Raw genomic sequence first — 24,814 nt, 5'->3', positions numbered from 1 at the left:
TAATATAAATATGTAAATTAAATACATGATGGAAAGCCAAGAGAATTTTGTAACGAAATTAAAAATAAAGTCATAACATCTTCGGTACTTCTAAAGTCTAGCCACATGTTGTATCTTCGTATCTATAGACAAAGAACACTTCTGGAGTACTATATGCCAGCCAGTCTAGCACACCCTGTTGTAACTGTAGCGTCACCAACACACAATAGGTTAGACTTTTACCAGACACTAAACGTATTTAACGACGACCGAGTGGCGTAGTGGTTAGTGACCCTGACTACTGAGCCGATGGTCCCGGGTTCGATTCCCGGCTGGGGCAGATATTTGTTTAAACACAGATATTTGTTCTCGGGTCTTGGATGTGCCCGTAAAATGGCAATAGGCCCGCCCCCTATTACATTGGGACTAACATAACACTCTGGCGAAAAGTGGGTGCAGCAATGCACCTCTGCCTACCCCGCAAGGGAGTACATTAGTACAAGGCGTGAGTGCGTGTGTGTGTAAACGTATTTAAATACATTTAGTAATAATTACTCACAGAATATATTCGCTATTAACATTTGTTACGTCCACCTAAAAGATGAGTATAATAGTTCGGATCAGTCTATACAGACCATAATCACAAGCAGTCTGTTAACACGATGTCACAGTTAAAATAACCCTTACCGCCCACGAGTTAAGAGCGCGCCTTTATTCGTAACTTAAGTATCGGGAAAGATTGAAAAGAGAGTCGGTACCACCAGCCACAGACCTTAATGTACAAAACTAGTTGTAATTTCATTCTTATGGTGACGTAGTAAGGTTTAGTTTACTGCTGTATGTAGAAGGCTCCTTTCCAATGGTTGTAGTAGGTGATTAATATAAATATGTAGAAGGAATATATATAAATATGTAGCCTATGTCCAGCAGTGGATGATTATTGGCTGATGATGGTTGTGAGTTCAACCTAGTGACAACCATTGTATAGTGCCACAAACTTATCTGTTCCGGTGACAGCTCAAATAAATCTCTAATATTTCTTAATTCTATAAGATTTTAAGTTTGCTCGTATTGCTATTTCGCTCTTGCGGTGTTAATAAACCCATCTAATGTTTTAAAATATACAATTCATTAGTAAGTAATGAGATATGGATCAATTTAGTTCGCTGTCACCGGAACAGATAAGTTTGTGGCACTATACCTATGAATAAAGTGAGTGTATATCAATATTGGATCAGCCATTTAGAAGTACCTAATGTAGATATTTGTGTTGATTGTTGTCGGTGGTTGCTGCGGTATAGTCTAACTGAATACAAAATAAAAGCAACAAAACAACAATAGGCACTGATTGTGAATCAATCGAATTGTTTTTGTTTCTAGGGTCCCGTGAGTTTAACAAACATATCTAAATTGATTAAAATGATATAGAACACATGGCACGGATGGGTCAGCCATTGTCTTTTCTGGACGCTTCCGTGCTTCGGACGGCACGTTAAGCCGTGGGTCTCGGTTGCTGCTTCGGCAGCAGTCGTGAAGCCTAGTCAGGCAACTATAGGGTTTAGTTTGTGCTGAGAGAGTTGTCGGGTAAGTGGGCAACCCGACTGTCAGATGTTTTCAAGCCGCCCGAAGGCATCTGACTAGGCTTCACGACTGCTGCCGAAGCAGCAACCGGGACCCACGGCTTAACGTGCCAGTCTTTTGAAACTCTTTCTTTATTGTATGGAGACCCGTGCGTCAACAGTGGGGACGTGATGGGTTATGATGATGATGAAATATAATAATTATATACTTACAGCACAGAACAGAATGAGAAGGTCAAAAGTAATTTAAACCGCCTTAAAAACGACTGTTTGTTTTATGTCCGTACTGGTGCTGAATTGGCAACACTGTGTCTTTATTCGCGTGCATATCAGTGCGTAGCTCGCGTTCAATAAATTCCGCGTTCAGCCCACTGTGCAGTGGAATCAACTGATACGCGGATTCGCGATTTTTTCCATCGGATTTCCACTTTTCATTCACAAAATGTTCCAACTGAGTTTTGCTTTAGTTTTTTTGCGCGAAATTCGCCAATTAGAACGAATGCGTGTGTTTTAGGTGTATTGTATGCGGTTTTTGTACCGGGAATTCTATTCTATTCTATTCTATTCTCTGTGGGGGTGTTAGTACCTGCACCTGGCTCTCTCGAGTGGAACCTTTGTGCATATCCCCAAGGTCTAAACTGCCTTCCTAAGCTTGGACCATTTCCCACCACGCTGGTCCACTGCGGGTTGGTGGGTTCACATATCTAGATGTGCTAAATCTAGATATGCAGGTTTCCTCACGATGTTTTCCTTCACCGTAAGAGCGATGGTATACATTGTACTTAAGTTAAAAGAACTCATTGGTACATGTCAGCGCCGGGATTCGAACCCGCATCTCTTGCGTGAGAAGCGGGCGCTTACCCGACTGAGCTACCACCGCAGAATACCGGGAATTTTATCATAGAACTTAAAAAAACCTAGAAATTCATACAAGCTTTCACTTACTTCATACATTTATGACAATCCGTTTGATGCGATGTATACGATACCGATAGGTGGACGCTTCTCTTAAATTTATTTGTTTATTTCTTTATTGCACAAATCCTAACTAATATTATAAATGCGAAAGTAACTGTCTGTGTCTGCCTGTCTGTTACTCTTTCACGCCAAAACTACTGAACGGATTTGAATGAAATTTGGTATACATACGGTCTAGACCCTGGGAAAGAACATAGGCTACTTTTTATCCCGGAATTCCCACGGGAAAACTTTTTAAGGCGAAGCGAAGCGCGCGGGAACAGCTAGTATATAATAAATGCACAAAAGGTGGGCTTAATGCTACGAGCATTTTCTACCAGCCAACCTACAGGAGGTACAGGAAAAGTGGTACAAAGATGTAAATCGTAATCGTAAATGGTAAATCGCTCTTCAGAGTAGCATGACCTAAAGTCTTCGAAAAAACCATCATCATCATCACGACCCATTACGTCCCCACTGCTGGGGCTCGGGTCTCCTTCCAATGAAGGAAGGGTTTAGGCCTAGTCCACCACGCTGGCCTAGTGCGGGTTGGTGGACCCCAACACAAGCGAGCTTGTGCTGAGAGAGTTGTCGGGTAAGTGGGCAACCCGACTGTCAGATGTTTTCAAGCCGCCCGAAGGCCTCTGACTAGGCTTAACGACTAAAAACCAGTCGGTATATTATTATTGTGTCTAGTATTTAATTATTTCAGTCAGGTTTGTGTTAATGTGTATCTCATTACTAGTGGCTCTTTGCCTTGTAGGGTCCGATCGCCATTTGTACGGTCAGCAAAGTAAATAAATACCGGGAATGTTTGAATGGAATGTATGACGGTCGAATGGCGTAGTGGTTAGTGGCCCTGACTGCTATGCCAAAGGTCCCGGGTTCGATTCCCGGCTGGGGCAGATATTTGTTTAAGGACAGATATTTGTACTCGGGTCTTGGGTGTTCATATTTATATTTAGTACTTATGTATCTATATATGTATTTGTGTAGATATATCAGCTGTCCGATACCCATAACACAGGTTCTGCCTAGCTTGGGGTTGGATGGCCGTGTGTGAGATGTCCCCACATATTTATAAAAAAATTCGCCAGTAGGTATGTTTCTTGAGCTAGTAACTATATTTTGGGTATTGAGTTTATTCGAGTTTTATCTAAAAACAAAACATCATCATTCATTATCAAAACAAGAAACACAAGACATAAGTTATTAAATTTAATGCTATCTGTGTTGCTGTCTAGAAGAGATTACTTTTAGTAATAAGGCGCCATTGTCCTATTTTTCTGTTCTATCATAATGTGAATCCTTTATACAGGGTGCTGCAAAAAGGGTATGCTAAGCCGAAACCAGCATTTCGGGCTTAGGTATACCATGCGGCACATGCTGGTTTCGGCTTAGTATACCCTTTTTGCAACACCCTGTATATGTGTAATAATTTTTTTATCTTTTCTTCAAAGTGTTTGCGCGTCAGTTTCTTATTTTGCCGACAGTACCCGTCTCGTTAGGGTTGCTATTCTTACGTGCTATAATTTTGAAACGAGTTTTTAATTTCTGAGTCTTCAACTCATCAGGGTTGTAAGTTTTCTTTTGTGGTTGTGTTTTGTTGTTTTAATCGACAAGATAGGTTTTTTTATGCATAGGTATTGATCGAATAGTGGCGGAATGAAAATGAGAGATACTTATGTGTATAGATAGATATACAGATAGAGTATTCTTTATTTGTACACCAAGAAATAATTAAAAAATTTACATAGACACTTAACTAGGGTACAAAAGGCGGTCTTATCGCTTATAGCGATCTCTTCCAGACAACCTTTGGATGGATGGACTAGAAATATAAAAGCTAGAGATAATATAGAGATGTATACTGCTTTATAAGGATTTTAAAAATCTACAGGCCAAAGTATTGCTAAAAGTGTTTAGTAAGCTAACAAAGTATGAAAGATCTGCCAGAATCCACTCCCTAACCTTTCATACAGCCACTAGATTATGTAAAGTACCTACAAAGTACCTACATTAATTTGTAATAGGTACATACATATAAAAACAAACTATTTTTATTGATTTGAGCGCAGTCACATGTATCAAGGACATTTTATAAATTACGAGGACCACCATAGATACAGGTTTCTAAATGAGAACACGTGATTATAGGGAGAAGTACTCCAGAAATAGTAAAGTAAAAGTAAAAATGTTTATTTCCTTTAAAAATATACAAGAGATGGTGAATGTAATGAAATTCTTAAATGATTCCTGTTTTCGTGGTTGGATGTTATTCCAAGGGCCAATCTACAGGAAAAAGGTAGCGAAGCGAGGAGCTGTTTTAGTAACAAGTCATTATAAACTGTACGTGCATAGTCTGAAGGTGAAAAAACGGTCGCAGCTTTCCTTCCGTTTGAGTCTTACAGCCATGTGCTTGTAGCAATCTTTATAATACGTTTAATTATAATAAAATCTGACGTAAAATTGGTCTAACTCCCTACCGAAGATAAAAACTCTTTCTCGATTACTTACACGAAATCAGCTCAGTTTCTACTATTTCTTTAGAGCTGCATGTCAATTTTTTTCTAGGAATTAAGTACCACGAAAACCCTTGCTTACACGGAAAAACTCGTAAAACTATTAAAAAAGCACTTTTGCCTTACGTATCTAAATAACATCTCCTTCACTCAATGTGCAACCTCGCGGCTACCACAAGGCATGTAACACGAGTGGTCAACAACAAAAAGAGCAATCTGTACAATCTACACACACCTGCCGGACGGGTCGCCGGTTCGACGCCCGGGACAACACTCGACGACGAGGTGCTTAGATTAACAATAAAGGAAATAGATGGAGTGTCAGTGCAAAAGAAATGTCTCGACAAATAACACCCCACTTATACTGAGCTGTTAGATGATTTATGACTTTATTTATTGATGCAATGGTTGTCATTAGGTTGAACTTAAAACGGTTTGACAGTAAACAAAATGCAGATAGTTTTTTTAATTTTTTTTGCATGTGACAGGCCATCTTGTTCATAATAATATATTGTTAATCTAAGGCGTGGTGCGAGTGAAATGGCAGTATTGTTGTGATAGATAAGTTGTATTGGTAACGATAATATTGTGGTTGAAATATAAAATAAAATAGCCAGGGTTTAGTGGCTAAAAATATATAAGTAACTCGTTTTAATGTGAAATATATTTTTAATGAAACGTAGCTCAGCAGGTATTTTTCTTATAAAAACGTATTCTTATCGAGCCTGCAGATAAACACACAAATATAAAGTAATACGAAATTAATAACACCTCACTTTTTATTGTGGTAGGTAGAAAATATATTAATAAAGTTACAGCAGTTAAAATATAAAAAATCCTTCAGATTAGTCAGACTAAAGAATTAACTTCTACACTAAAGCTGACTAAAGTATGTATAATAAAATTTAATTTCCAAACTTCCTAAAGCACACTTAACAACTTTACTAAAGAGGCAGACACAAGATAGAAAGCTAATGTAGAGGTACAGTGGGAAACAGCTTTGATATTTGTATAAATTTTAAATACCAAAAACATGTCTAAGTAATAATTTCGCAACTTATGCAATCCAATCAAATTAAAATCACACTAAAATAGCTCTTATGGTTTTACATGATACTTGACAGACAGATACACCAAACTTGGAACACCCTTCTCTGTCACCAGAGGGTTAAAATAGAAATCTGTTGCAGAGAAATCCTAACATTTAACGACTTTTGAGGTAAAAGCAATACCGGGTTGTATTGTCCCAGCGCCTTGGACATGGCACTTTCAGACGATATAGCTTTTGCTTGTCACTATCACCCGCATGCTGAGATTAACAATACACGAACTAGATGGAGTGTCACATACATAAACAAAGCAAAAGACTGTTCGCGTTTTGCTTAATAGTACCAATGAATACTTACTTTTATTATAAAGACGAAAGTTTTCAAGTGTGTATGTTTGTTACTTCTTCAGTTCTTCACGTCAAATCGGCTGAAGCAATTTTAATGACATTTGGTATGGATTTAGCTGACACCATGGATTAACATATTAGTAAGCTACTTTGATCGGAAAATTCCCACGGGAAACTTTTTAAGCCAAGGACTCGGGAACAGCTAGTAAGGTCATAAATCTTCTAACCGAACCAATTCAAAATAACAGCTCAGTAGTAGGTATAATATATATAAGTGGGGTGTTATTATTTTGTCGATACGTCTCTTTGTCTTAAGGGTTAAAAACTCGCACATCCTCCATGAAAAGCAAGCAACTACACCACGTCGTCCACACGCGCCGAGATTTGTCTCCACACCCACTGTCGAGCGCGGTTGTCTATTTGTCTGTTGCCGCCGACCACTAGACAACGTACTTATTGTCTTTGCAGGAGACATTTGCTAGGTGTGGAGCTGTTGGAACTGTGTAAAAGTAAAGTGGTGCATTGGTGTGGGGAGTTCGAGGTTGTGGTTTTAAATTTTGTCGCGCGATTTTATTGGAACTGGTTTGGAGTGAAAAGCTTTATTCATATCCTCATAGAAGTACCTGTTTATTGACTAGATCCTGTATTGTATAATATCATTATTTGTAAAAGCAGACAGGCCCTTAAGGGTACATGTCATCAATTAAGCTACATACTTAATTAAAATGTATGCTTCTATACAAATATTATTATGATAATGAAACAGATTGACCTGATACTGAGGTCAAAGACGACGATTTTAATGATAACAATGTCGCTAATCCCCCCTCTCCCCCCACAGACGGCGATCCTGGGCTCCCGAGTCACGCTCCCGTGCCGAGTGGAGCGCAAGGCGGGCGCGCTGCAGTGGACCAAGGACGACTTCGGGCTCGGCACGCACAGGAACCTGAGCGGCTACGACAGATACTCCATGGTGGGGAGTGATGAGGAAGGTGAGGAATCTAGAAGTGAAGTTTGTTAATGTAGAGACTATGTTAAAAAGCGATGCGGAACGTGACCTATCACGTGAGTAAAAATGTACAGTGAAAAGCGAATGGCTCCGTGAGAGTCATCTCGGACGGGGTAGTCAGATTCGGTGGTTACAGTCGTGAATATTATTGTTGAGACTTGTTCTTAGAGATGAAAACGCTAAAAGTAGGTAGGTATAATGCCCTCAAAGAAGCAATCCTAAAATGGTGGCAGATACTTAACTGAGTAGGAAAAAGTGTAGGATTATTTACAAAGCTATGAATAGGGCGGGGGTGCCTGAGTAAGGCCGCTTGCTACCTTCATATTGTTTGTTTATTTGCAAATATGTATAAATAAGTAAATGCAAATTCTAGTTTATAAAATGGCGTATATGTAGGCACAATTGGCATGGAAGAAAATAGTATAAATAAAGCTACTTTCCATTAAAAAAAAACACATTCGAATCACTTAATCCGCTCCTGGACTAAGTGGGCATAGGCAGACAGATACACAATCACTCGTCTCAGACACAACTTATCATACAAAAGTCAACACCACGCGTATAACTAACGCATTCGACACGGCTCCACTCTCTCTAGCCACATAAAAATACCTTCCACGTCTCCGTAATAAAGTTATTATTATTAGCCAAAGTATTCCTCCGCGTTGTGTAAAAACATAATGACATAACGAATCTGGCATGGCGGCCATTTTAAAAATGTCAAGTGTTTGTAGTGCGGCGTGCCCCAAGGTGTAATTTTAAGTCCTCGAGTGTTCATAGTCTATTATACTGAGGTAGCTGGCGGTATGCAGAGATGATGATAATGGGTGGCAGTGGCACGCGTCTTGCTTAGTTTTTTCTTGCCTTACACCCGCAGGCGTAGGTAGCCATATTTACTACGTACCTATCTACATAATTGTAGGTCAGTTATTCGTTTATTTCTGCTTTTATAATTTGTTCATTATTTATATTATGTACTAGCTTCTATACTACGCGAACTGCGCTATGCATAGCCCTTAAAGAGGACCCGTGGTCATTTCTGGATAAAAATATATAAGTAGGTATTAAGTGTATCATTCAGGGAATTAGCATTTAGCATTCTTATGCTGAAAGACTTTTCTAAATCAGTCCAGTATTTCGGAGCCTACTTAATACAAACAAACAATCAAATATTTCCTCTTTGTTATAAATAGATATAGGTCAAAGAAACAATAAAACTCTAGAAAGCCCTTTTCAAACTATTCGCTATTTAACTATCTGCTGTTTTAGAACATCAACATGAGACAAAATTAACTCAATAGCAACACTATTAAAATGTTCTTTTAATTGCCAACTATAAAAGCTTTGTTTGCTCATATCCCAACTCTGAACTCGTGCCTAGGGTGGGACTTTATCAGTGATATCCTGCGTGCAGATGAATTTTTACGCCACATTCATTAACAGAACTCGGAAATAACCAAAATAATAGCTGTTTCTTTGTAAAGATCCCGAATTCATAGCGCATACGTTAAAATAGGCTTAAAATTGAAGTTTTTAAACTGACGTAAAAAGTCGGAACTTGTACTTCAAAGTAAATTTTAACCTTGTTGTAAATTTACAAACGGTCTATGAATTTGAGGGTCTACCAAAATCTATGGGTTATCTGTTTTCGCGATTTCAGAATGGGTCTCGTAATTACATTTGTAGTAGCATATATTATAATGTGCACATGCTAACTGGAATCACTGATAAAACCACACACCGTATAGTTATTTTTAAATCCACTTACAATACAAAATTCCTCTCGAATAGCTACGTGTCAGGAACTAATCTAATTTATGATACTTTAATGTAGGAAATACTCCACGGTAGGTACATAGCAGTAGGAAACATGAAATTTATGCTAAAAGCGGCGAAACGTAGACCAAATATAGAAGAAACAAGAAATCCTACTTACTTCGCCTTTTTAAAGCGACGCAAATTCTGTATTTTTTAATTAAGACTAAAGTTAATATTATTTTGGACGTAGGTATTATGGTAAGATTATTATTATTATTAAATTCTTTATTGCACAAAATAAATTGGTACAAAGGCGAACTTAATGCTAGCAGCATTTTCTACCAGTTAACCTTTGGTGATGTTGAAAAAGTGATTGGTAGTGCTTACGATAGAAGATGGTCTAAATTGAGTACCTAACCAAAATATTAATATAACTATACCTATACAATATAAATAAATAATTATATACATGATACATACATAAATACATTACATACATACACATATACATACATAAACTTAAAATTACTATCATCATCATCACATAGGTAGGGATCAGTTAAGCTGAATGTTCTGCTCTTGGAGGTAGTGGAGACGAACTTTAGATTATAACGCGCTCATACCGTAGTAAAGTGGATAAGTATCTACTTAAAAATAAGAAAAAATACATTAAACATACTAGCTGTTACCGCGAGCTTCGCTTCGCCTTAAAAAGTTTTCCCGTGGGAATCTCGGCATAAAAAGTAGCCTATGTTCTTTCTCAGGGTCTAGACCATATGTATACCAAATTTCATTCAAATCCGTTCAGTAGTTTTGGCGTGAAAGAGTAACAGACAGACAGACAGACACAGTTACTTTCGCATTTATAATATTAGTTAGGATTAGGATTACCAGTTACAAACGATAGCATTGTACACAATAATACAATGTACAGATACTAAACTTTACGACACTTAATTTTTAGGCCGTACAATATATACTAAAATACTCGCGTGTTTTTTTTAGATAACGTACAACAAATAGTAAAAAAATAGGTAAATCTATCAACCACGACCTAAATTCCAAATGGAACAATAGAAAATGGGTTTTCGTATTCTAATTTTAGTCCGAGTTATACTAAATAGACTAGTATTTGTTGTTACCTCATCAGGTATATTTAAAACTTAACATTCAAAGATTAACAAAAAAGCGTATTAAGCGTTTAATTCCGAACATCAACGGTTGTCTGGAAGAGATTACTTTTGGTGATAAGGCCGCCGATTGAACTATTTCTTTCCTTTTATATGTTTGTTAAACTGTTTCTGTTTGTGTGCAATAAAGAGTATTTTATCTTTATCGTTTATCTTTATCAACAGAACTATACTGAATGCATAACATACACACACACACCCACTCACGCCTTGTATGTACTAATGTACTCCCTTGCGGGGTAGGCAGAGGTGCATTGCTGCACCCACTTTGCGCCAGAGTGTTATGTTAGTCCCAATGTAATAGGGGGCGGGCCTATTGCCATTTTACGGGCACATCCATGACCCGAGAACCAATATTTGTGTTTAAACAAATATCTGCCCCAGCCGGGAATCGAACCCGGGACCTTCGGCTCAGTAGTCAGGGTCACTAACCTGAATGCATAAATTCATAAAAAACGTTTTTTTAACGGACCCTCGAATAAGTCGCGTATGTTTGAGGTCTAAATTGAAAAGACCGTTTGCAATTTGTTTGCCACTGTGTTAGGAGTAGAAGACCCTATGCTATAATAGGTATGATATACATAATCATAATCAGCCAATAATCATCCACTGCTGGACATAGGCTACCACCGGCGGGCAGGCGTCCCACGCTGCGTTTGTCTGTTCGTGGTCTCCAATCGGTAGATATGACATACATAGACGACCGAATGGTGTAGTGGTTAGTGACCCTGACTGCTATGCCGAAGGTCCCGGGCTCGATTCCTGGCTTGGGCAGATATTTGTTTAAAGATAAATATTTGTACTCGGGTCTTAGGTGTTGATATTTATATTTAAGATGTCTCTATCTATCTATTTTTGTAGATATATCAGCTGTCCGGTACCCATAACACAGGCTCTGCCTAGCTTGGGGTGTCGGATGGCCGTGTGTGAAGATGTCCCCACATATTATTATTTATTAATGTGCTCTAGCTGTGATACTTATACATCCTAATCCTAACTAATCCTAACTATCCTAACTAATATTATAAATGCGAAAGTAACTGTGTCTGTCTGTCTGTCTGTCTGTTACTCTTTCACGCCAAAACTACTGAACGGATTTGAATGAAATTTGGTATACATACGGTCTAGACCCTGGGAAAGAACATAGGCTACGTTTTATCCCGGAATTCCCACGGGAAAAGTTTTTAAGGCGAAGCGAAGCGCGCGGGAACAGCTAGTAATACATAATACATAATACAGGTGGAATTGTAGTGACGCTCCACACGCCAAGTCAATATTATACTGATAAAATACTCACTTTTTGTGTCAATAGCCATCGAAATAGTTTGTGAGCCAAATATTTCCGCCCACCAGACTCACTTGTCTAGCCGGTGGCACAGAGTAGGTGAAAATACTGTAAATTTAAATAGAGTAAATATATTACACTACTGTGTATACTGTTTATCCAAAAAATATCTTACGTAAATTTGACGACCGAATGGCGTAGTGGTTAGTGACCCTGGCTACTGAGCCGATGGTCCCGGGTTCGATTCCCGGCTGGCGCAGATATTTGTTTAAACACAGATATTTGTTCTCGGGTCTTGGATGTGCCCGTAAAATGGCAATAGGCCCGCCCCCTATTACATTGGGACTAACATAACACTCTGGCGAAAAGTGGGTGCAGCAATGCACCTCTGCCTACCCCGCAAGGGAGTACATTAGTACAAGGCGTGAGTGCGTGTGTGTGTGTATCTTACGTAAAAACTTAACCAACGTTAAAACCCCCCGACATTCAATACTAAAAGTCCCATAACTTTTGAAGGGATATGTCGATTTTCGGTTCAGCTGTTTGGTAACTATGCTACCACAGACAGATACACAGATACGTTAATCTTGTAATTAGCCCTCTTTTTCGGCACATACAGGTAGCATTTACACTCGATCTTAGAGTGGTCAGTTTTCTTTTCCCCAGACTACGAGTAGTCCTTTAAAATTACTTATTATATTATAGCTGTTCCCGCGCGCTTCGCTTCGCCTTAAAAAGTTTTCCCGTGGGAATTCCGGGATGAAAAGTAGCCTATGTTCTTTCCCAGGGTCTAGACCGTATGTATACCAAATTTCATTCAAATCCGTTCAGTACTTTTGGCGTGAAAGAGTAACAGACAGACAGACAGACAGACACAGTTACTTTCGCATTTATAATATTAGTTAGGATTAAGATTATTGTTTCTATACCTAACTACTTGCATAAAAAAAACGTGAGGTACTTACCGAATTTTACGGTAAATTGGATAGCACACGCTGACAAGACCGTGGCAGGCTGTGCGCAACCTGTTATGCAAATTCCATCAAATCTGTTACGCTATTCTAGGGTTCTTGTGAAGAAAGGACCGGAAGAATTGGCGTACAAATAAGGAGGCCTATACCCAACAGTGGGCGATAGAAGGCTGATGATGATGATGATGATGATGTGGAGAAATACTAACAAATGAGACGGCATCGGCAAGGCAGGGGATCCAAAATTTGTGTTAAAATTTGTCACTATACGTCAGTAAAGAGTTCGTGATTTTAGCCATATTAATCTATAACGGTTTTGCCGTAAAAGTCATTTCATGAATTTCATGAATAAACAGTCAGTATCAGTCAATCGCCAGCATATTATAGTTTCACAATACTGCTGTCACTCTCAGTAACTATGTTTTAGTCAGTGACAGCAAAATTTTCTTTTATCCCACAGGTACTTATAATTTAAAAGCACAGAACCATAGCTTCAAAACCATTGTACCTACCTACTGATTAACAAAACCTTGGGCAAACACAACTAAAAGATCAATGCATGCACATTTTTTCTCATACTTACCTTCTCTTCACATAGAATCAGCGTGAAATTTTTAATAGCTAACAAAACATTTGCAACAGATGTTTGGTTTTAAACTGTTCAAATGTCACGGTTGGCCAGGACGTGCGTTTCGAAGCTGCGGCTCGAATTTTAAATACATGAGGTACTTATTATTATTATTTTGTTTGGATAATTAATAAGGTAGAATCGCGAATTTATTTTTGCTTCAGAAACCGAACGGTTACCGCTATGTCAACAATACTAACAAGGTATAACATATAACTGATGTAGTTATGGCAGAATCCTCATCCAGCCACCTTCTATCGTTCCACGTGTGTGTGCCTAAGGCACGTATACCTACCCTGTTTGAGACTCCAGAATATAAGCTAGATAATCTTTCCCTTTGAATAATCTTGTTACGGCTGTATTTTAGTGGTTTTTATTTGAGTTCTTGAGTCCGCCATTGTCACACGGAAATAACTGATGCGAGAAAGTAAAACTGTATCGGTACTGTGAAGGAAACTTTTATATTATTGTCATACAGTTGTTCCCGCGCGCTTCGCTTCGCCTTAAAAAGTTTTCCCGTGGGAATTCCGGGATAAAAAGTAGCCTATGTTCTTTCCCAGGGTCTAGACTGTATGTATACCAAATTTCATTCAAATCCGTTCAGTAGTTTTGGCGTGAAAGAGTAACAGACAGACAGACAGACAGACACAGTTACTTTCGCATTTATAATATTAGTTTGGATTAGGATAAAGTTAGGAAGTTAGGATATCATTAACACCTACCAGTCCACTATACCATGAAGTAATAACTTATAATCCATATTTTCCACACAAGATACATACCTACACGACTTATTATGAAACGAATACCTATTATAGCAGTATTTTTTTTTATTTTCTTCTACCGTGTCGGTGACAGGTAATAGCCAGACTCAGGTTTGACACCTAGGTATAAATATTATATTAATTATTATTAATCAATTTAGCCAGTCATTATTAGTATATTATCTTCAGTAGCTGATTGTACGATTGCCTGCGCCTAAAAGTATACAGGCGAAGTTTTTAAAATAGCGATCCCTGATGATGAAGGGACCAGCTACATCCTTACTAATATTATAAATGCGAAAGTAACTGTGTCTGTATGTCTGTCTGTCTGTTACTCTTTCACGCCAAAACCACTGAACGGATTTGAATGAAATTTGGTATACATACGGTTTAGACCCTGGGAAAGAACATAGGCTACTTTTTATCCCGGAATTCCCACGGGAAAACTTTTTAAGGCGAAGCGAAGCGCGCGGGAACAGCTAGTCTGTTATAAATCCGGGGACGTGTTGTGTGTGACTTGTGTAGCAGTGGTGTTTATGTGGATGTGCTTGAGCAGCATGTGAGCTTGAGATCGCTGTTTTAAAAACTCCGCCTGTATACTTTTAGACGCAGGCCACCGTACATCAAAGTCATTATAGTTGTATTAAGCAGTAAAAGTTACAATTACAACAGCTGTATTATCTTTCACTGACAGTACAGCCGCTGTGTCAAATTTACCGCAAACAACAGTTTTAAATACTTTGGCGGGCTGTCCATCAGTCTGTCATGTGGAATGTTTATTTACAGCTCTCTACGCGTCACTGGAACAATATTTACTTAGAAACATTGACTTATATATTACTAGCGTAAGGACAGGCCCAACCGCTCTAGAAAATGACACCCTCGTGTTGGCCCTAAAACCTCATAAATCTGTCATAATTTGTATGAATTTAGGGCCAGCGCGCGGGTGCCATTTTCTTTTGACAAAACGTTCTGACGGGCGTATCCTTCCTTTTGAAATCATTGCTTAGAAATAATATAAGACGACTTAGATATTTAGGTACCTCACCAAAATTATCGGCTTGTAATCGTCCTCTGATGGACATAGGCCTCTCCTAAGGAGCAGTACAGTGTATCCTATCCTATGTCCTCGGCCTTCCTCATCCAGTCATTCATCGGATGATAGAATTATCGAAATTGGGAGGAAATTCTCGAAAGATGAGTGAACCTACCAAAGCAACAATCCTTCTCAATGACGATATATGTATAGCCAATCCGAACGCAGTATGTCAGACCTAAGCTGTTGTTGTTAAAAGTCCTCAGTTGCGAAACCGATATTATGTACGTCATTAATGAAAATGTATTGCTGAAATGTATGAAATAATGAGAACGTTGAGTGATTTGCTTTCAAACAGAGCGACCGATGACAAAATAGTTTTTACCACTCTAGAAATAGTATTTGAGTTCTTGTAGAGTTGTTAAAAGTTTTTCTGTTATGTCCACGTTTTAAACGATTGACTAAAGAATAAAACTTTATTACAGAATATACAGGTTGTTGCAAAAAGGGTATACTAAGCCGAAACCTACGTGTGCAGCATATTATCTTAGTACAAAAATTAAATCAAAATGTCAAAATTAGCGAAAAAATAAAAAAAAACAACCCGTATTATTATTTATAAGTAAATTAGCCTTTAGGTAAGTACTTGGACAACATAAATGTTTCATAATTTTAGTTCCGGATATTCCTTAGGAAAACCTTTTAAAGCAAACCTCACGGGAATCAAGTATTTTGTAAATAATAAATAACAAGATTAGACATAACCCTGAGTTAACTCGCTAACCGTGATGGGTGAAACCGGCTGCCCAGCGGCTCGTGACATTGCCGAGGGACCAGTGAAGTGTGTCATTTGTTTACTTTCTATTATAATCTATTACTTATTTTAATATAAAAACTGCCTAGTTTGCTTCTAACAGCAAAGTTCTATTTATTCTGTTAGTAAATAGGTAGGTATTTCTTATTATTATAAATGCGAATGTTTGACACGTTTTAGTTTATTTTGTAGCTTACATTAACAATGTACGAACAAGATGGAGTACAAAATAAGAAACGTCTCGACAAATATCACCTCACTTTCAAAGTGAGCTATTATTTTGAATTAGTTCGGTTACCAGATTTGTGACTTTATTCCTTCGTCAATCCTAGTCTTTAGGTTGAACTTAAAACAGTTCGACAGTAAACAAAATGTCGTCAGTTTTTTGGTTTATTTTTGTATGTGACACACCATCTTCATCGTACCTATATTGTCAATCTAAGCTTATAGGTAAATACTCCAGTATATTTCTTAGGTAAAAGCGTTTTAAGCAAGAATTCCTCAAGTCCCGAGCCGCGCTATCAACTTAAACTCAAGTACTACACGATGAAAATTCTAAACTCTAGCCATATTCATGCATAACATTCTTTGAGAGTTCCCCGCGAAGGTAACGTGATAAAAAAGCCAATTTCATACCGAAATTCGTTTTAAACTTTCATAGGAGAGCTTCTTTGGACGGGAAGGTCCACTACGTCTTAGTGTAGCGGGAAATGAGCTGATATATGTTGGGTCTTGAAGTCTTGACTTTGCTTCCCGGTTAGGTTAAGAGTTTCTGAAGACCCGACACTTTGATTTAGAAGCTTCTAAAGCCTACATCTTACTATTATAGGTAGTTATATTATAAGAATTTATATGTATTTTACAATTCTGCTCGTCATAATAGGTCCCCTTGGAGGTGCAAAGTGAGTGGAAATCGCGCGTCGCCATTGGTCAATCAATCCTCTCATAACATTCGTTTGTAAACGTCCACCATTTTCTACTTCTAGGTATATCACGACCCGAAAAAACTGCTTTTCCTTAGAACCAAAGCTACCTCCCTCCGATGGAATTGTTGGCATATCCATTCCCTACATAATATGTTTTTGTATAATTATGGTGACATTCACTTAGGTACTCCGCTGGCTCAGCGACCCTAAGTGGACCTTGGCGTCATACACAAGAAGTCGCCACTGGTCTCTATCCTGCGCAGTCGCTCTCCAGTCGCCTGCCTGTAGCTCCGAATAATTATGAAGACACTAAATTGTACATTTGTTGTTGCAGGCGACTATTCCCTGGACATCCGGGACGTGACCCTCGAAGATGACGCCAGCTACCAGTGCCAGGTCAGCTCCGGACCCAACGGTAAGCACTGAACCACTGGTTGTCAGCAACTGACTCTATATAGTCCCCATTATGCTGAGCAATCAGCAACTGACGCTAATCTGACTGAATAATCAATCCCTTCACCATGGTGGCGATGGAAAACCCTATTGTACATACTTCTTGTGTTTATCACCGATAAGAGAAGAAGAAGAACTTCATCATCATTGTCGTTTAGATTGCAAAGCATGCGTTTTGTGAGTGACCGACCAAAAGAAAAATAAGTTATCAAAGAAAACATAAATCTCTATTGGATCTTACTTTGAATCTATGTGTCTGAAGGCGAAACTTTTTTGCACAGGGGATCCTCTCTCTCTCTCTCTCAGCCATCTGTAGTCCACTGTTGGACATAGGCCTCTCCTAACGATCGCCACCCCAAACGGTCACCCGCCATCTGCACAGGGGATCCATACTCCATAAATTAAAATAAACCTGATCCTTCTCACTATGACTCTTCTGAGTGTAAGTAGCTATGTTTCTTTGCCCTAAACTACACAGCTATATCTATATAGCAAATCTAACCTTTCCATTCCATATACAGGGGAGCCTGCAATCCGGTCCCGCTACGCGCAGCTCTCAGTGCTAGTAGCGCCGGAGCCGCCGCGCATTATACAGGGTGCCTTCATCGACGCCACCGAGGGACACCCTGTGGATATAGAGTGCGTCTCCGTGGGGGGCAAGCCTGCCGCTGAGGTGAGTCGCTTTGAGCGGTAAGGCCGCCTTTTTACGGTTTTTCATTATTTTTAAGTGGGTGTTTTTTTGGTTTGTAATTTTGTGATTGTAAGTAAAGTCGGTCTAAATATTGTAATTTTTGATTAGATAAAGAGTTGAGGGAATAAATTTAATAGGGGTGGCATAAATTGAAATTTATCTTTTTGGCTGTAGTTATGGAAGGGTTTTTTGTTTGTTAGAGAAGTTTTTCATCCAGAGTTTTAAATCAATCCTAACTAATATTATAAATGCGAAAGTAACTGTGTCTGTCTGTCTGTCTTTCTGTCTGTCTGTCTGTCTGTTACTCTTTCACGCTAAAACTACTCAACGGATTTGAATTAAATTTGGTATACATATGGTCTAGACCTTGAGAAAGAACATAGGCTACTTTTTATCCCGGAATTCCCACGGGAAAACTTTTTAAGGCGAAGCGAAGCTCGCGGGAAACAGCTAGTTATTCATAAAAACGTATTCGCAAGGCTCACTTTCGCCGTGGTTAAAAACATATACATAAATAAAGGATAAACATAAAACACTCCTTCGACCATAAAATACCAGAAGCCCACTTAATCAAACCAACAAAAATGTGTTACAATAAATACAAATACGATGCATATATGTATAATTTATTCCACGGAAAGCCCAGTGGGGGCTCACATACCTCGACATGTCAATTCACTTTAGACCTCTATTCTATTCTATTCTATTCTCTGTGGGGGTGTAAGTACCTGCAACCTTTGTGCATATCCCCAAGGTCTAAACTGCCTTCCTAAGCTAGGACCATTTCCCACCACGCTGGTCCACTGCGGGTTGGTGGGTTCACATATCTAGATGTGCTAAATCTAGATATGCAGGTTTCCTCACGATGTTTTCCTTCACCGTAAGAGCGATGGTATACATTGTACTTAAGTTAAAAGAACTCATTGGTACATGTCAGCGCCGGGATTCGAACCCGCATCTCTTGCGTGAGAAGCGGGCGCTTACCCGACTGAGCTACCACCGCATATTCTTTGATACTTAATGTATGATACTTAATGTATATTATGTACAATTGTACATACTATTTTTAAATCTATCATCATCATCAGCCTATAGTAGTCTATTGCTAGACGTAGGCCTCTCCTATAGCAGTAGCACGCCACTGGATGCGATCTATAGCTTTCGTCATCTCATCTAGCCGGAGGGTACATCTACATAAAAAAACTGTTATACGTTTCTGAGAAAAAGGATGGCGACAGACAGAAAGACAGACAGACGACCAACAAAGTGCTCCTATAAGGGTACCTTTTTTCCTGTTGAGGTACGGAACCCTAAAAAGGCAGTCTTATAACACGAAGCTCTCTCTTCCAGATAACGTGGGTGGACGGGCACCAGGCGGTCATCAGGGACGGTGTGGAGACCAAGGTGGAGCTGATGCCCGACGGACAGCGGTTCACCACCAGGTCAGTTAATATTCATAATATACCACCAGAAGGGCTAGCACGGGGCGCATTTAAAACGTGACAAAAGTTCTCCGTCGCGCTCGCTCTTGAGGCTGCGCGATGTGAGTGAGCGCGATGTAAAACTTATGTCACGTCTTAAATGCGCCCCGTGCTAGCCCAGGTCAATGAAGGAACTTCATTATTGATGTGTAGGGAAGTAGGTTTTGTAATGAATTAGGTACTATCGGGGAAATTTCCTGAAGTCCTGATAGCCACTGGGGCTTAATTCCGGAGCCCAAGATATATCTCCGTTGCAAATCTACACTAACAATCTCCAAGTTAAGGTCATACTTATAGAATTTTTGACGTTTGACGTTTTACGCCAGATTTTTCCATATTCACCCGAGATAATCGAAATTTCACACAGATACACAACTTATAACATTCCCTCTTTTGTCGGGGGTTAAACACGAGTTGATCCCGCTATATTGTTTAGAAATCAGGGTAGATTTCTTTGATGGTACTTAGTTACCTTAGTTTGGGAGGTCAAATGGAGAGCAAATAAATTAATGAATTTCTTATAAGCAAAGTGACTAATTACGATTGCTTTATGCTAAAAGTAGAACAATCTGTTTGTTTTATTCAGCAGTGCGGTTATACAAAGTATAGATAAATTCACAAATAACCTAAAGTGTATTACCTATTTTGTGTCAGATACAAAATTAACAAGAAGAAATGTCAAGTTGAATATAATAATATGACTCATTGCTGTACCACCATTTCACAAAGGCTCAGTCACTCACGAGAAGAAATTGCGAAAGAAACACCACGCCACAAGTCCCCTTTGCCTTGTCTAACCCCTCTCCCCACCAGGTCAACCCTTAGCCTGATCTTTTCTAACCCCTCTTCCTCTCCAGGTCGACCCTCCGGCTGACCCCCAGCATGGAACATCACAACCTGACGGTGACGTGTCAGGCGCAGAACACGGCTGACAGGGCCTATAGGATGGCCTTCGTGCATGTCGAGGTGAGCTTACTGCATTAAAAAAACACGCACTCACGCCTTGTACTAATGTACTCCCTTGCGGGGTAGGCAGAGGTGCATTGCTGCACCCACTTTTCGCCAGTGTTATGTTAGTCCCAATGCAATAGGGGGCGGGCCTATTGCCATTTTACGGGCACATCCAAGACCCGAGAACAAATATCTGTGTTTAAACAAATATCTGCCCCAGCCGGGAATCGAACCCGGGACCATCGGCTCAGTAGTCAGGGTCACTAACCACTACGCCATTCGGTCGTCTACTAAATAGGGTGTGGGAAAAAGTGGTAAGGGGGTTACTCATGGGGTCATTCTGAACCACTTTTGTTCTCCAAGTTTTGGGAACTCGCGAAAAAAATGTATCGTTCTCCATAGTAAAAGTGATGTGACCAACAAAGTATCTGCCCCGTGACCCCCTGAATCACCCCGTTTCGGATTAGTATAGGTACCCTTTTTGCAACTACCTGTATTTAATTCTCTGTTGGTGTGTAAGTACCTGCACCTGGCTCTCTCGAATGGAACCTTCATCCCCAAGGTTTATACTGCCTTCCTTAGCTTGAACCATTTTCCACCTCGCTGGTCCACTGCGTTTCTGCACCAACTTTTCAACATTATTTTATCTAGTCTCTAGACGACCGAATGGCGTAGTGGTTAGTGACCCTGACTACTGAGCCGATGGTCCCGGGTTCGATTCCCGGCTGGGGCAGATATTTGTTTAAACACAGATATTTGTTCTCGGGTCTTGGATGTGCCCGTAAAATGGCAATAGGCCCGCCCCCTATTACATTGGGACTAACATAACACTCTGGCGAAAAGTGGGTGCAGCAATGCACCTCTGCCTACCCCGCAAGGGAGTACATTAGTACAAGGCGTGAGTGCGTGTGTGTCCCTAGATAGTAAAATTTGCAATACGGTCACACACATTGCATTTCGAAATATCTACCATGAAAATTATCTACACATGCAGAATGTACTGTCATATACCACGGGAGTATTATTGCCGGCAGTAAACGCTGGAATACCAAATAAAGCAGTTTTAGCGCGGCTGTTCGGTAGTTTCGTGTCGCTACGAAATTAGCCAGAACTGTCCCTTAGTGAGGACAAACGGCGATTTGTGGCACCAATATGGCCGCCATTTGTGAGCCGCTGCGGCATATTTGACGCACTTTTTATGTAGAACTGGCTGTTCGCGCGAGTTTCGCTTCCTTTAAATGGTTTTTAATTTAGGTATAATAGGTACTAACAAACTTTGCGTATTTGCCACGAGAAACACATGTTGATTAATAAAAAATATAGATTTTTATTGTTTTTTTTATTTTAAGTTTTTATTTTCAGAATTTTACATAAGTAATACTCGTACTGGCCCATAATTTTTGTTTTAACATAAGTACCTATAGAGTAATTTCTTTAAGAAGTTTGATGATGATGTAGTTCTTAGGAAAGTTTGTTAAAAGTTGTTTAAAGTTTTTTTTGGCGGATCTATATCCCTCATCACATACGTAATCTAACAAAAGACGACGTCAGTTTCGCCCGTCAGATGGCGCTAGTAGCACATAAAGCACAATTACTACTGTTTGATGTTTGTTTTTTATTGTTTTTTGCATATACTGTATTCGTATAACCATGCGGGCGAGTGTAAAACTTCTTTATGGTCCACACGAGTTGAGGAGTAAACTCAAATATACAGGGTGCTGTTTTATTATTGAGATTGCCCGATTGAATCTACCCGACACACTAAACAATATTATAGGAACAAGTCTGAAATCTCAACAAAAATTGCAGTTGTTTTTACTTTACTATGAAATATATTTATTAACTACTCATTTTTTTCCTCTAAAAGCTGCTCAGAATTGTCAGTTTTGTTTTGCCCAGACCGTACATTGATATGCCAGCGGCAGCGGTAAGATCATTTATAAAATGCCACCCTGTATACCGTTTTATGGACCTTTCCCATGATCCCGTACGGTAATGGCGGAGTAATACTTCTTCTGATATTTGTTGATGACTTTCTTCCTTGTAGATTGTTTTATTTAACCTCTGACAGATATATAAGGGGTGCTGTAAGATGGGCTCGTGTAAATCATTCATTCATAAAATATTGTATAGTAATAATTCATTATACAAAGCTCTGGATATTATAATTATACAGGGTGTCCCACGACGATGCCACATAAAGTGTGATGGTGGTTTTAAATTAATAATTACATTTCAGAGTTTCTAGAACTTGCAGAACCAAAGTTGTTCAGAATGATGAGCTGGGCATCCCTTTCGGCTTACGCTATTGAAACACCCTGTATTAACCTTTAACTAATGTAGTCCCTAGCGGGGTAGGCAGAGATGCAATATGCATGAATACGGGTAAAGATTAATAGCTCCACTGTGCAAATGCACTTTACAAATTGTCTAGACATTTAATGAAGTGCCGGGGTCACTCCACATGACGAAAAACTAAGTTTCTGAACAGACTCTTATCTCGCTGTATTAAACGTGCCAATTCGGTATGTTAAGTAATTTTATGGTGATTGTTTTTATAATTTTAAATTGAAGTATGTTGGAATTTGAGACACACACGCACTCACGCCTTGTACTAATGTACTCCCTTGCGGGGTAGGCAGAGGTGCATTGCTGCACCCACTTTTCGCCAGAGTGTTATGTTAGTCCCAATGTAATAGGGGGCGGGCCTATTGCCATTTAACGGGCACACCAAGACCCGAGAACAAATATCTGTGTTTAAACAAATATCGGCCCCAGCCGGGAATCGAACCCGGGACCATCGGCACAGTAGTCAGGGTCACTAACCACTACGCCATTCGGTCGTCTAATTTGAGACACTAATTTGAATATTTTTTATTTTACTGCTCTCGTTAATTTAATAAAAAATAATTAAAGATCGGCTCTTCGACGATTTTATGACGTCATTCGCTACCATGAAGCCGCTGACGTCATCAAGATCGTAACTCTGTGAATATTTACACTTTAGATTGACAGAAGTGACACTTAACAATTGAAAATTTTTATTCTCTTTGGTTGAAACTTTAACCTTGCGCAGCGTCTTGAAGGACAAATTATATTTTCATTTTTGATAAAATAATCGGAATCCTTGGATATTTTAATTTTTAAGAATGAGACACTTATTAAGAATATAATATCTCGAAACTGTTTTGGAATTAGCATCAAAAATTTTTACTTAACATACCGAATTGCATGACAGCTCTCGTTCGTCAGTTTATCGCCAGTATAGAGTAACCCCCGGCCCCAGTAATGTATTCATACACGCCATTTAATATGCTCTTTTGTAATAAAACTCGAAGTGTAGTGGCAACATCCTAACTATAATATTATAAATGCGAAAGTAACTGTGTCTATCTGTCTGTCTGTCTGTCTGTCTGTTACTCTTTCACGCCAAAACTACTGAACGGATGAAATTTGGTATACATACGGTCTAGACCCTGGGAAAGAACATAGGCTACTTTTTATCCCGGAATTCCCACGGGAAAACTGTTTTACGGCGAAGTGAAGCGCGCGGGAACAGCTAGTTTTATTATAAAGAGATTGATGCAACGTTATTTTAATACTGAAAATATGGTGTGTCAGTGCAAACGAAAAAACACCCCACTGAGCTCTTATTTTTAATTACTGTTCGATTAATTATTATTATTTTTTTTTTTTTATATGTGGGGACATCTCACACACGGCCATCCAACCCCAAGCTAGGTAGAACCTGTGTTATGGGTGTCGGACAGCTGATATATCTACACAAATACATAGATAGATAGAATTATTGACAACCATTGCACCAATAAATAAAGTCACAAGTTAGAAGATTAACTTGTGACTTTATTTTATTAGTGCAATGACTACAATGGTTGTCAATAGGTTGAACTTAAAACAGTTTGACAGTAAACAAAATGCGGACAGTTTTTTTAGCTTTCACATACCATCTTCTTCTTCTTATATTATTAATCTAAGGCCGTGTGTGGGGTTCCACATAATATGATGATTATTTGGTTACAGGTCAAATACGCGCCGAAACTGACCATGTCCCTGTCGTCTCCCGCCGTCAACAACATGATCAGGGAGGGCAGCGAGGCCCGGATACGTGAGTATACCTTACACAACCTTCTTTAATAATCGTCAAAATGTGCAAGCTGTGTGGCAGTGGGCTGGTCATAACTTCGGAAGAACCGATAACCGTTGGGGTAGACGAGTTCTCGAGTGGAGACCACGAACATGCAAACGCAGCCTGGGACACCCTCCTGCCCGCTAGACCGATGACTGTAGGCAGGTAGCTGGTAGTGGGTGGATGCGGAAGGCCGAGGATATGAGAGGCCTATGTCCAGCTGTGAATGATTATTGGCTGATGATTGGCTGGTGCCAGGGTTTGCCGGACGTATAC

The 24,814-nt window shown here is 39.4% G+C and overlaps 1 protein-coding gene across 3 annotated transcripts in view; it reads left to right on the top strand.

The window, feature by feature from the left end:
- The window catches only part of LOC105387810 (irregular chiasm C-roughest protein-like), a 148,073-nt gene that overhangs the window by 71,806 nt on the left and 51,453 nt on the right, over window positions 1-24,814 (top strand). For all 3 annotated transcript variants that reach the window (XM_048629821.1, XM_048629820.1, XM_048629822.1), the window contains exons 3-8: window positions 7,276-7,426; window positions 17,150-17,230; window positions 17,790-17,941; window positions 19,310-19,401; window positions 20,298-20,406; window positions 24,433-24,517. In XM_048629821.1, the coding sequence (XP_048485778.1) occupies window positions 7,276-7,426; window positions 17,150-17,230; window positions 17,790-17,941; window positions 19,310-19,401; window positions 20,298-20,406; window positions 24,433-24,517 (670 nt within the window). The remainder of the gene's footprint in view (window positions 1-7,275; window positions 7,427-17,149; window positions 17,231-17,789; window positions 17,942-19,309; window positions 19,402-20,297; window positions 20,407-24,432; window positions 24,518-24,814) is intronic.

This window comes from Plutella xylostella, chromosome 24 (assembly GCF_932276165.1).
Source record: "Plutella xylostella chromosome 24, ilPluXylo3.1, whole genome shotgun sequence".
In the NCBI taxonomy this organism is placed as follows: Eukaryota; Metazoa; Arthropoda; class Insecta; order Lepidoptera; family Plutellidae; genus Plutella; species Plutella xylostella.
The sequence above is the reverse complement of the archived record's forward strand: the minus strand, read 5'-3'. Positions and strand labels throughout refer to the sequence as shown.